This window comes from Panthera leo, chromosome C1 (assembly GCF_018350215.1).
Source record: "Panthera leo isolate Ple1 chromosome C1, P.leo_Ple1_pat1.1, whole genome shotgun sequence".
In the NCBI taxonomy this organism is placed as follows: domain Eukaryota; kingdom Metazoa; phylum Chordata; class Mammalia; order Carnivora; family Felidae; genus Panthera; species Panthera leo.
In genome coordinates this window covers 193,868,654-193,881,685 of record NC_056686.1, presented here as the reverse complement: position 1 = coordinate 193,881,685, position 13,032 = coordinate 193,868,654, and the positions used below count along the sequence as shown (strand labels likewise).

General features: G+C 39.5%; 1 protein-coding gene across 3 annotated transcripts in view; it reads right to left on the bottom strand.

Annotated features, from left to right (window-relative positions):
• Positions 1–13,032, bottom strand: part of UNC80 (unc-80 homolog, NALCN channel complex subunit) — a 223,804-nt gene that overhangs the window by 38,133 nt on the left and 172,639 nt on the right. For all 3 annotated transcript variants that reach the window (XM_042953135.1, XM_042953134.1, XM_042953136.1), the window contains 4 exons: positions 9,483–9,653; positions 5,795–5,887; positions 3,174–3,209; positions 2,594–2,812 (listed from right to left, as the gene is read on the bottom strand). In XM_042953135.1, coding sequence (XP_042809069.1) covers positions 2,594–2,812; positions 3,174–3,209; positions 5,795–5,887; positions 9,483–9,653 — 519 coding nt within the window. The remainder of the gene's footprint in view (positions 1–2,593; positions 2,813–3,173; positions 3,210–5,794; positions 5,888–9,482; positions 9,654–13,032) is intronic.

Genomic DNA, 13,032 nt, shown 5'->3' with positions numbered 1-13,032 from the left:
GCAGTTCTCTATTCTGTTCCATTGATCTGAGTGTCTGTTCTTGTCCCAGTACCATATTGTCTTGATGATTACAGCTTTGTAATACAGCTTGAAGTCCAGGATTGTGATGCCTCATGCTTTGGTTTTCTTTTTCAAGATTGCTTTGGCTATTTGGGATCTTGTAATGTTCCATATAAATTTTAGGATTTGTTCTAGTTCTGTGAAGAATGCTGTGTTATTTTGATAGGGATTGCATTGAATATGTAGATTGCTTTGGGTAGTATTGACATTTTAACAATATTTGTTCTTTCTATCCAGAAGCATGGAATATTTTTCCACTTTTTTGTGTCTTCTTCAATTTGTTTCATAAGCTTTCTATAGTTTTCAGTCTATAGATTTTTCACCTCTTTGGTTAGATTTATTCCTAGGTATTTTATGGGTTTTGGTGCAATTGTAAATGGGATCGATTCCTTGATTTCTCTTTTTGTTGCTTCATTGTTGGTGTATAGGAATGCAACCAACTTCTGTGCATTGATTTTATATTCTGCCACTTTGATGAATTCATGGATCAGTTCTAGCAGTTTTTTGGAGCAATCTTTTGGGTTTTCCATATACAGTATCATGTCATCTGCAAAGAGTGAAAGTTTGATGTCCTCCTGGATGATTTGTATGCCTTTTATTTCTTCGTGTTGTCTGATTGTTGAGGCTAAGACTTCCAATACTATGTTGAATAACAGTGGTGAGAGTGGACATCCCTGTCTTGTTCCAGATGTTAGGAGGAAAGCTATCAGTTTTTCCCCATTGAGGATGAAGAAAGCTCTCAGATCCACAACCTAACCTTACACCTTGAAGAGCTGGAAAAAGAAAGCAAATAAAACCACAAACCAGCAGAATACAGGAAATAATAAAGATTAGAGCAGAAATCAATGGTATCAAAACCAAAAAAACAGTAGAACATATCAATGAAACCAGAAGCTTGTTCTTTGAAAGAATTAACAAAATTGATAAACCACTAGCCAGTTTGATCAAAAAGAAAAAGGAAAGGACCCAAATAAATAAAACCAAGAATAAAAGAGGAGAGATCACAACCAACAAAGTAGAAATAAAAACAATAATAAGAGAATATTATGAGCAATTATATGTCATTAAAATAGGCAATCTGGAAGAAATGGACAAATTCCTAGACACATATAAACTATCAAAACTGAAACAGGAAGAATAGAAATTTTTAACAGACTTAAAACCAGTAAAGAAATCAAATTCATAATAAAAATCTCCCCCAAAATAGGGGTGCCTGGGTTAAGCATCCAACTTCAGCTCAGGTCATGATCTCACACTCCGTGAGTTTTAGCCCCATGTCAGGCTCTGTGCTGACAGCATACCTGGAGCCTGCTTTGGATTCTGTGTCTCCCTTTCTCTCTGCCCCTCCCCTGCTTATGCTCTGTCTCTGTCTCAAAAATAAACAAAAACATTTAAAAAAATCTCCCCAAAAACAAGAGTCCAGGGCTAGATCCCTTTCAAGGAGAATTCTACCAAACATTTAAGGAAGAATTAACACCTATTCTCTTGAAACTGTTCCAAAAAATAGAAATGGAAGGAAAACTTCCAAAGTCTTTCTATGAAGCCAGCATTACCCTGATTCCAAAACCAGACAAAGACCCCACTAAAAATGAGAACTATAGACCAATTTCCCTGATGAACATGGATGTGAAAATCCTTAACAAGGTGTCAGCCAACCGGATCCAACAATACATTTAAAAAATTGTTCACCACGATCAAGTGGGATTTATACCTGGGATGCAGGACTGGTTCAATACCCACAAAACAATCAATGTGATTCATCACATCAATAAAAGAAAGGACAAGAACCACATGATCCTCTCAATAGATACAGAGAAGGCATTTGACAAAATACAGCATCCTTTCTTGATAAAAACCCTTAAGAAAGTAGGGATAGAAGGATTATACCTCAAGATCATAAAAGCCATATTTGAAAGTCCCATCACTAAAAATTTTTAAATGATGACTGGCCTCGTCCAGACTGGAATTTCCACCAGGACACTTTTTGAAACATTGGAAGGCCATCAAGCACAATTTGTGTAAAAGGGATCTAAGCAAAGTGTGGTTCAGAGTTAAAACTGCTCACTTCCCTGCAGGGCCAATTACTGAGTCTCCGGGTAGTGTAGGAACAGAGCAAGTCCTTGGGCAGAAGCAGTGGAGTGCATTTTTTTTTTCCATGCAAAATGATAGACTCTGGATTCTGGTGAAAAATTAGAATCTGGGCAGTAAATGGCACTTGGACAAAAGATACTTTTCTAATAATTTAGATGATGAAATTTCCCTTTTACTCTCTTTTATTGAGGAGCAAATATACGGATAACATTTTTCTGTCTTCAAGAGCATTCTCCCCGTCTATCCTGAGATCCTTTTTGATAGACTTAATATACATTTTCCTGGATGGCGCAGTACTATATGCGTCCAAGCCACAGGAAACAAATCATTTTGAGGACCCCAAGTTCTTATCCCAAGGGACTCCCTCCCCCGGCACCCAGACCCCCAAACACACATCCCAAGTGGAGTCCACACTCAGGGCCAGGGAAAGCAAGGACAATACCTCATGTGTGACTTCACATCCAGCAACTCCAGGGCAGTAACCCGTGGCTCCCCAGCCAGGTTTTGCAAGATCTTCAGCCTTGGCCCACAGTGCTTGTAAAATTCGGTACAAATATTCAGCAGGGACTCCCGAGGTCTTCTAAACTCCTCCCGAGCAATTCGTTCATCCAGTTCCTCCCTGGGAAGGCCTTGCCCTTCCTCAAGTAAGTGAAGGTTTTCCCTGGGGAATTATAAAAAGTTACCTGGGGGTCTGAAAAGGTATATGTGTGGCAACACTGAGAGAAGGGTATCACACTGAAGCAAAATCTAAGATTCCTTATATTATGTTCATACACATTAATGAAGCAGTAAGCCAGGGCCTAGGAGAACCTCATCTGAAGGGTAAAGAATGTTTATCAACCTGGAAGAGATTGCCATCTCCGAATGCAGTAGCTTTACCTGAGCCACTTTGTGAGGATTTACCCAGAGATAGTATGTCATGCATTAATTAAATGAAATCTAATGGAACCATAACCCAGCTCAAAAGGCAATCATCACAAGATGTCAGAATTAGTATGAAATCAGGGCTTGTCTTTCTGTACCTGATAAAGTGCAGTTTGGCTCCTTGTTCCTGGTACCTGGAGATCAGAAAAACAGTCTGCTTTACTATGGGCAAGAACAGGGTTCTGGTGAGGCTTCTTAAGGACTATTTCTCATGAAAAGCCCCTGAAGCTACACATCTTAAAAAATGTATTTATTTTGAGAAAGAGAGAGAGCAAGTGGGGGAGGGGCAGAGGGAGGGAGAGAGAGAATCCCAAGCAGGCGCTGAGCAGAGAGCCCTATGCAGGGTTCAATCTCACAAACACATGAGATCATGACTTCAGCTGGAATCAATGTGGTTTATACATACAATGGAATACCACTGGGCAATGAGAAAGAATGAAATCCTACCATTTGCAGCAACGTGGATGGAACTAGAAGGTATTATGCTGAGTGAAATAAGTTAGTCAGAGAAAGACAGATAACATATGATTTTACTCATATGTGGATCTTGAGAAGATCCATGAGGGAAGGGAAGGGAAAAAATAGCTACAAACAGAGAGGGAAGGAGGCAAACCACAAGAGAATCTTAAATACAGAGAACAAACTGAGGGTGGACGGGAGGGTGGGGGAGAGGGGAAAATGGGTGATGGGCATCGAGGAGGGCACTTGTTGGGATGAACACTGGGTGTTGTTTGTAAGCGATGAACCACGAGAATCTACCCCAAAAACCAAGAGCACACTTTACGCACTGTATTTTAGCCAATTTGACAATAAATTATATTTAAAAAATTATAGAAAAGAAAATAAAAGCCAAAAAAAAAATGAGTTGGATGCTTAACCAACTCAGGCACCCCAAAGCTACACATTTTGATAAGTTCACAAATGCACATATACTAATCCTAAACTACAAAATCTTTATCTTTCATTTGGCTACCACACATGCAATTATAGCTGCTATGAAAGCTGTCCCATTGGCATACAATTTGTAGAAAGATAAACATATGCGAAGTCACGGAATACAGCCAAATGAGGGGACTTTTGAAAATTTTTGAAAGTAATGTGAATCTAAGTTACAGTTTAACGTGATGTATTTTGTTTCAAGTGATCAGAAGAAGAAATATGGCTGACTTCTTTTTAGTTCTGGAGACTTATTGCTTTATGATTGATTAATAATAGGACTTTAGAAGCTCTCTTTTCCCATGTACCCTTCATCTGGTAGTTAAACCTAGCTCCTGAATGTCACTTAACAACATATGTATTTTTTCTTTTCTTTTTCTTTTAATTTTTTAATGTTTATTTATTTTTGAGAAAAGAGACATGGAACAAGTGGGGGAGGGGCAGAGAGAGAGAGAGACACACAATCTGAAGCAGGCTCCAGGCTCTGAGCTGTCAGCACAGAGCCCGACACGGGGCTCGAACTCATGAGCCATGAGATCATGACCTGAGCTGAAGTTGGATGCTCAGCCGACTGAGCCACCCAGGTGCCCCTATTTATTTTTTCTTACTATAGGAAATTGAGGCATGAGTTAACCATCACTCGAGTAATTTACAGTTGGGTTCGGTATTTATTAATTTTTTATTATTTAAAAAAAATTTTAAACATTTATTTTTGAGAGACAGAGAGAGACAGTACATGAACAGGGAAGGGAGAGAGAGAAAGGGAGATACAGAATCTGAAGCAGGCTCCAGGCTCTGAGCTGTCAGCAGAGTCCAACTCAGGGCTCAAACCCACAAACCACGAGATGATGACCTAAGCCGAAGCTGGATGCTTAACCGACTATATCACCCGGGCGCCCCTGTTTTATTTTTATTTTATTTTATTTTATTTTATTTTATTTTATTTTATTTTATTTTATTTTATTTTATTTTATTTTATTTTATTTTGTTTGTTTATTTATTTATTTATTTATTTATTCCCTGATGAACAGGGAATTAACTTTACCTAAGGAATAATACATACTTAAAACTGTGTTTCAGAGGGAAAATTACTTAGCTTCTCCTTAAGATCTCCCTACTAACTAGCTACTCCATAGTGGGAGATGAGAACTTTTTCTCTAACTGATTTGGGGCTTGCCCTATCTTAAATTTTCCTTGGGGGAAGAAGCTAATTAAACCTGTGCGTGTGTATATGTGTGTTAGAGTGTTTAGAGGTTAACACAGAATGAACAGCTTAAGTATTAACTAGTCTAGCCAGTGTCTGAGTTACACCAAAACAGGGAGGGAGATTAAGTCAATGACCATGAAAGCATCATTTAAGGACCTAATGCAAAATTTGGATGAAATGTACATGGAAAATCTGTCCAGATGAAAGAAAGTTGACCCTGTATAACTGCCCTGGGAATGAGAAACCACCCCCTGATTATTATTGTTTCATTTGGCTTTTTCTTGGAGGCAAATGAAACAACACTGGAATAGTTCAAAGACCACCCAGGAGGCACAGAACATCTTTCACGTTCATGCAAACAAAACGCCACAAATGTCAGTTGATGAAGGTGGCTTGGATTTCTCTTCGATGCTTTCAAAAGAAGCCTTGTAACTCTAAACTCTCACCTTCTTTCCTTTTCCTTGGAGAGTTTCACACTCATTATTGACTATTTTCAAGATTCCTTTCATTCCCAACAGCTGAGACTCAGGTTGTATGAAACGGAGGGGCCATAGATGAATAAGGCGAGTGAATTACCTGGTGTTCACCCCGGACGACATGGTGTGATTGGCTGTGGTGGTTCCTTTATGACCTTGGTCACACCTGCTCATCTGTGGGGCTGTCATGGGCCTGCAACAGGGACAGTAATGGCCACAACAAAACAACAGCAAGAGAAGTAGAAACATTTACAAAGTCCTCAAGTTATGGAAACTCACTTAAGTTTTAAATCACTTGCAGAGTCTTCAAAAGAGACTGTCTAGTTGGGCTTTTCTGTCACACTCTTGCTGTCTCTGTTCTGAGAGTCACTTTAAAGGGAACATTGGTTCCCAGGGGTGTATTAACATACCATGATTTAAGTTCTTCTACTTCTTGGTTTTGAGTAATAAACTATGACACTTCAAACCAGACATTTATGAACTCAGACTTCTAAGTCTGTAGGATTCAGTGAATGTTAAGAGCTCATTTTTCAATTTGACAGGTATCAGGAAGTTAATGATTTTAGACGATACGTAAATGGTAAAGGCGTATACACCATTTTGGCTACCCATGTTGTAATCAATATAACCACCTTCTTTTTTCTGAAAAACAACCAAAGAATGAAAGAATCCTTCTAGTCAAAATTATACCTAAGACTACCCAAAGAAGTGAGTAAATTAGTATCTGTTATAAGTAGGTAATTTAGACACTCAGAAGTAGATTTGAATCATCTCATTTTATACCTGCAGGGTTTCCTTCAAATACTAGGTAATCTTTGCCTCTGTATCAGCATCTGAGACATGGAAAGGATGATGCAGCTTTTCAAAGCTTGCACGAATTCTTTAAGGCTTGCTTTCATAATGTTCATTTTCTGTATGCTGGGTGTGGCTGGAAAGTAAGCTTTTTAACAGTCACACTAGACTTTGTCTTCCTGTGCCATTGTTGTGGTAGGCAGAATTTAAAGATGGCCCCGAGACCTATACTCCTCCTGGTGTTACCTCAGTGATTACAATATGTTATATTGCAAAAGGGAAATTATATGGGTAGGCCTAATCTTATGGCACCAGCCCTTAAAAAGCAGAGTTTTCCCTTGTTAGGAACAGATAGACTTGAAGCATGAGAAGAGCTCAGGGCACCATTGCTGACTGGAAGATAGAAGGAGCCATGTGAGAAGGAAGGCAGGTACCTTCTGAGTGGCCCCTGGCTGACAAAAAGGAAAGAGGACCTCACACCTAAAACTGCATGGTGTTGGATTCTGCCCGAAACCTAAACAAGCTTAGATAAGGAGTTTCCCCCAGAACTTTCCGATAAGAGCCCAGCGTGATTGCTATCTTGATTTTGGCTTTGTGAGACCCTGAGCAGAGAAACCAGCTAAGCCTGCCCAGACTTCTGGCCTATGGAAATATGAGATAATGAATGTTTTGTTTTATGCCCCTAAATTTGTGGTAACATATTAGATAACACTAGAAAATTAACATTAATACCATTATAATATACTTACTTGTGTGTTACTCCCTTTATAACTATTAATTATTTTTCATGAGTAAGGAAATTAGGAGCGTGGAAGTGAAATGGGGTTCTTCTTATCTTCTTTTTGTATAAACAGCAAAGCTGATTTTATTGTGAATAATCGCAGCTGACCAAGAAGGCTAGTTCTCCTCTCCACCAAAAGAATATTAAATACGCTGGAATATTTCGAACCACAGAATTTTATTTTATTACTTTTTTATTTTTTATAGTTTAATTATTTATCTTAGAGAGAGAGACAGAGAGAGAAAGAGATAGCATGAGTGGGGGAGGAGCAGAGGGAGAGAGAGAGAGAAAGAGAGAGGGAGAGAGAGAGAGGATCCCAAGCAGGCTCTGCTGACAGTGCAGGGCCTGACATGGAGCTCAATCCAACTACTATAAGATCATGACCTGAGCTGAAACCAAGAGTCAGATGCTCAAATGACGGAACCACCCCAGGGCCCCTGGAGCCACAGAATTTTAAATGCCAATGCTCCATCCATAACTCTTGGTAGAATTTTGGGTAAGTCAATTTTGGATAAGTTAATTGACCTATTAACTTCTCTCCTATAGAAAGGAGGGAAGCACCAATATTGCACAATATGAGGAGAAATAAAAGTGGCATTTGAAAAAACGGATTGCTCTTCTCTCCTCTAACTGCAGGAGGGGGCTCGTGATGTAACCAGATAGGTGCAGAAGGAAGAATGTAAGTCTGATAGTTCTCCTTAGGATGTTCTTCCTCCTAGGACTTTCATGAAACGATCATCAAAGCACTGGGACTGCGTCCCTTTGGAAGAGGCAGTTTGGCACGGAGCCCCGTTCCACTGCTTCCCATCTTGTCTGCCAGGTGCACATGGGCTCTTCAGCACTGGCAGTCTACCAAAGGCTTTTGGGCTACACTCTGCTTGCCTAGGTTGGCAATGCAGCTCGTGATTAGAAGCTAAACATATATTGACTTAATGAATCACAATCTCCCTCCCTCTCTCACTTGCTCGTGCATGTTAGAAAAGTCCTTCCTGGACCGAGGAATTTCAGCTAGGCTTTTCATCAACAGGGCAAGATGGGGCTGGGGAAGTTGGTGCCTCTTGGTGGGAGTAAGTCACGGACAGAATTTAGGCTAAGGATGTGGCCAAATGATGGAGGGGCAAAGACGCCGACGTAGGGAGAAGGCTTCCCCACCTCCACTCTAGGGAACAATATCTCTTTCTGGCTAATTGTATGTGGGAACAGACAAAGAAAGCCATTCATCTGCAGAACTTCCTATCTCCACCTCTTCCAGTTCTCACTCTGTCTGCCCCCATCCCTTCCATCCCCACCCAGCTTCTCAATGCCATCTGCTTCTGCACCCAGACTCATGCGACAGGACTAACTTCTTCGTCCTTTATTTAGGGTTGAACTCTGGTGTCAATGTACCTTTCCATTCCCAAATCCCTCAGCCTGTTATCCCAGCACCACTGAGCCTTGCCTCACAGAGAACCTGTTATTTCTAGGAGGAGAATAAAATTCTGTTGTTTATGTTTGTTTTATGGTGTCTGAAACGACAGGACAAAAACCACAGCTCTTTACAAACAGTAAAATAATAAAAGAAGGCTTCGTTGGACTTGCAGACATTTCATGTCTTATAAAATAATATAAAAGCTAATAAAAATACATATCACATTTTCATCTTCACTATATTGGCCCTTTTACAAAAAGATCTGTTCACTACTGGGTTAAAACTGCCACAGAAGTTCAGCAAGCTCCATGCAAATATGTTCATGGTATTATTACTATTACTATTATTATTATTATTATTATTGTTGTTATTATTTTTTTATTTTTTTAATGTTTATTTATTTTTGAGAGAGAGAGAGACAGAGACAGAGCGTGAGAGGGGGAGAGGCAGAGAGAGAGGGAGACACAGAATCTAAAGCAGGATCCAGGCTCTGGAGCACAGAGCCTGACGTGGGGCTCAAACCCATGTACGAACCACGAGATCATGACCTGAGTCGGAGTCAGACGCTTAACTGACTGAGCCACCCAGGCGCCCCTAGTATTATTATTATTAATTATTCAGAGTAGCACTATTTATCCAAACAATTTAGGGAATGTTTGCAGTTTTAAGCCACATAAGGCTGAATTTGGGCAAGTGTCTATCAATAAAGATAGGGTTATTAGAGATTTTTAGTCACCGCATGTTTTTCTTCATCTTTTTGGTAGATATACACATTGTAAGGTCATGGACATCTCTGCGACGGGTTACCTGGTGAGGACCTCTACACTGTACAAGAGGGCCTGCAAGGATGTCGCAAGAGCAGCCGTGGCTGCGATCTCTTCTCGGGCAGCAGGCACTGTCTCCACTTGTGACGTCTGCCTCTTTAGCTTTTGTAGGTAACAGGGGACCAGAGCTTCCAAGACCATCAGCATCTGGAGACTTTAATCAACAGAAAGGCAACCAAGTCACATGTTACATTCTACTGTTATTGGCTGTGTCATATTTAGGAACGTGGAGGAATGAAAAGCCTCAAGAGTGATGACTGATTCTAGGCGCCCTTCCCACCCCACCCAAGTCAAGAGTAAGTAGAGCAGCTGGAAGTTTGACCAACATTAATTAATTAATTAATTGAGCATCTAGTAAAAGGTGATGAAAGTCTGCTTGCCTTTAGGGAGAATATGGCCTAGTGGGGAGGGGAAAAATAGCATATAAACAACTCATTGAAAGAACAATAGAATAATTGGTGGAGCTATGCACCCTATTTAGAGAAACAGGCATCACAATGATCAATAAAGCTTCCACCCAGGGATTTGCTGAGAGTGATTTTTTTACCTGAAACAAATTTTACCCAAGATAAAGCCCTTCCCTGGGAGGCTGGCTTCTTAAAGTTTAAGCAGTTTTCGAGAAAGAGTCTGTGGAAATAGCCACTGTGATGCAGGTCTGAAAATAGCTGCTTACTAGAGTCAATAATAAAAAATCTCAAATGTATTTCGCTAATAAGAAACCCATGTTAAACATAAGTACATAGAAACATTGAAGGTAAAAGTAAGAACAAACACCAATCAAACTTATTATAAAGCTGTAATAGCTAAGACAGTGTAATATTGGTACGAGTGATGAGGGATGGAAGCAAAAAATGTTCACCTTTAGTCCGGAAGCCTGACCTATAGCCTGCATAGTTCCGTTAAGGATCAAATACACGGTGGTCGCTACAGTCTTAAAGGGTTTCATGACTGCCTGTGTGCTTCATCAACAGTTAGTGTTGAACTAAATGGTAAGCACCAGAGAAATCTTGCAAAAGTAGTGTTATGAGAAGTTTGAAGAAGACATTTATGATCTAATACTCCCTGCATGTCCCTTCCCCCCTGAGCACTAAGCCTATAACAACCACCTGCATACAGCAAAAAGCACAGCTTTCTGCCCACAGGTCCTGGCCCTGTGCTACTTAAATAAACCCACTAATTTGCACCATACAATGTCTCAAGAATTCTTTCTTGGAATAAAACAAAAAAAAAATTTTTTTTGTTGGTCATTGTGCTCCATGGCCCCACAACACAGGAAAGACAAATAGACATATGGACCAGAATAATGCGTCTGAAACAAATCCACAAATACTTGATTTATAACAAGGATGACATTGCAATGCAATGGAAATGCTAGTCTTTTCCATAAATGGAGCTTGATCTATTGTCTATTAGTATTTATATGGAAAAAAGAAATCTTGACCCTTACTTTACACCATACCCTACATTAATTTCAGATGGATTATCAATCTGAATATGAAGATAAAACAAATAAGGCATCTGGCAGATAATATAAAGGGACATATTCATAATCTTGAGTTAGCCAAGATTTCTTCAGAGGATACAGAAAGCCCTAAGCAATAAGGAAAAGAGTGGTACATTGGACAACATTAAAATGAAGAGCTCTGTTCATTGAAAGATGATGTTAGGTAACTAAAACTATAAGTCAAAGAGTAAGAGATGTGATTTGAAATACACATAACCAGTGGTATGCTGGAGTAGGCATGTACCAGGTCAAGGAAGCCTACATATGCTTCTGTTTCCAACCCCAAGGTCAATGTCATGCTGCCATCTTGTACTCAGCAATTGCTACATGTTGGCAAACTAGCAATGCTATGTGTCAGGGACTCTCTTCCCCCAGGGAACTGGTTGTTAAATGTTTACCAGCACATCAGTCCATATAAGCTAAAAAATACTCACATCAGACTCTTTAGACAAATTCTACATATCAAATTAAAAAATACTGATAGTCTCATTTAAAAATGGGTAGAAGACTTCAAGAGGTACTTTGCAAAAGTAGATATCCAAATTCCAATAAACATCTGGAAAACTTCCAAACCTTTCAGTTTGCAAGAGGGAAATAGAAATCAAAACCACAATGAGATCTCACTACAACCCAACAAAATGGCTACAATGAAGACTGAGTATCAAGTGCTAATGAGGCACGAGAGTACTAGAACGTTTATACACCACTGGTGGGAATGGAAATTGATACAACCACTTTGGAAAACTGGTAGTATCTCCTAAAGCAAAACATACACATATTCTATACCTAGCATAGCATTTCTACCTACAGAAATACAGATATGTGTGCTCACAAAGACACACGCAAAAATGTTCACTGCAGCACTATTTGTAATAGCTTCAAATTAGATATCACACAAATGTCGGTCAGTAAGAAATCAATTGTGGCGTAGACACTAAATGAAATATTACCGACGAATGAAGAACAAACTATGGTTACACACAATTATATCGGCAAATCTCATGAAACAGTAGTGAATAACAAAAGTCGGGCATTAAAAAGTACTTAACATATTTCATTGGAATAGGGTTCAGAAATAGGCAAAGATGATTTGTGGTTTAGGATAGTGAGCATAAGATGTTCAACCGATTGAGCCACCCAGGTGCCCGTGGCCTTTTAATATTAGAGAATATTTATGCATTTTATTATTGCAGTGTCTTGATGTTATCACTTCATCTCACTGCAGAGCCTCTGATACACCCTGTTAACAAAGTACTCAGACACACTTGGAACGGAAAATAGAAATAGGGGGTATTTTTACACCCAGGAATACAGTGGACTTGGAGTTAATGTAGGGTTTCAATCCTTTCTCAAGTCTTTCATGGAGCTGTGATATTATAGAAGAAGCCCAAGGAAACTGGGAGTGAGTGAGGGCTACAGCCACACTTCTAGTTGACCACAGGCATAATGTTTAATCCGCATTGATTAACACAAAAAAAGCTGGGAATCTTAGGAGGGGGATGTTTCTTATTCATTCTTCATGTAGAAAGAGTTCAATTAGTATGAATCCTGTTTCGTTTTTGCCCCTTTACTCATCCTGTTCTAGGGCACAGGGATAAACCAATCTAAGGGGTAAATTGATAAAGATACACTGTCAAAATCAACCCAGTTCTTTCCTTCTTTCTCGAAGAGTTGCCAACATAGTAGGACTTCTTTCCTCCATACTGTGAGTTTTTAGGGTGGTCCTGTGTCAAGCTTAATCCTTATACCCAAAATATGATAGCAAATAACATGGGACTTTGTTTATGAGTTAGGTATTACAAGAAAAGATCAAAGTAGCTTGAGAAGTTGAGGGACAGATTACCTAATATCAATATCACTGGGGAGGAGGGCCAGAGGTTTGATTAAGCCAGCATCAAGGAATATTTAAAGGAATGTAACTCTATTATTTTTAAATATCTATACTACATAACAGGGCTATCCATAATTCATTTGAATTCCTGTCTCTGCCTTTAAAACACCTATTTTAATAGCAAGATGGGACTGGCTT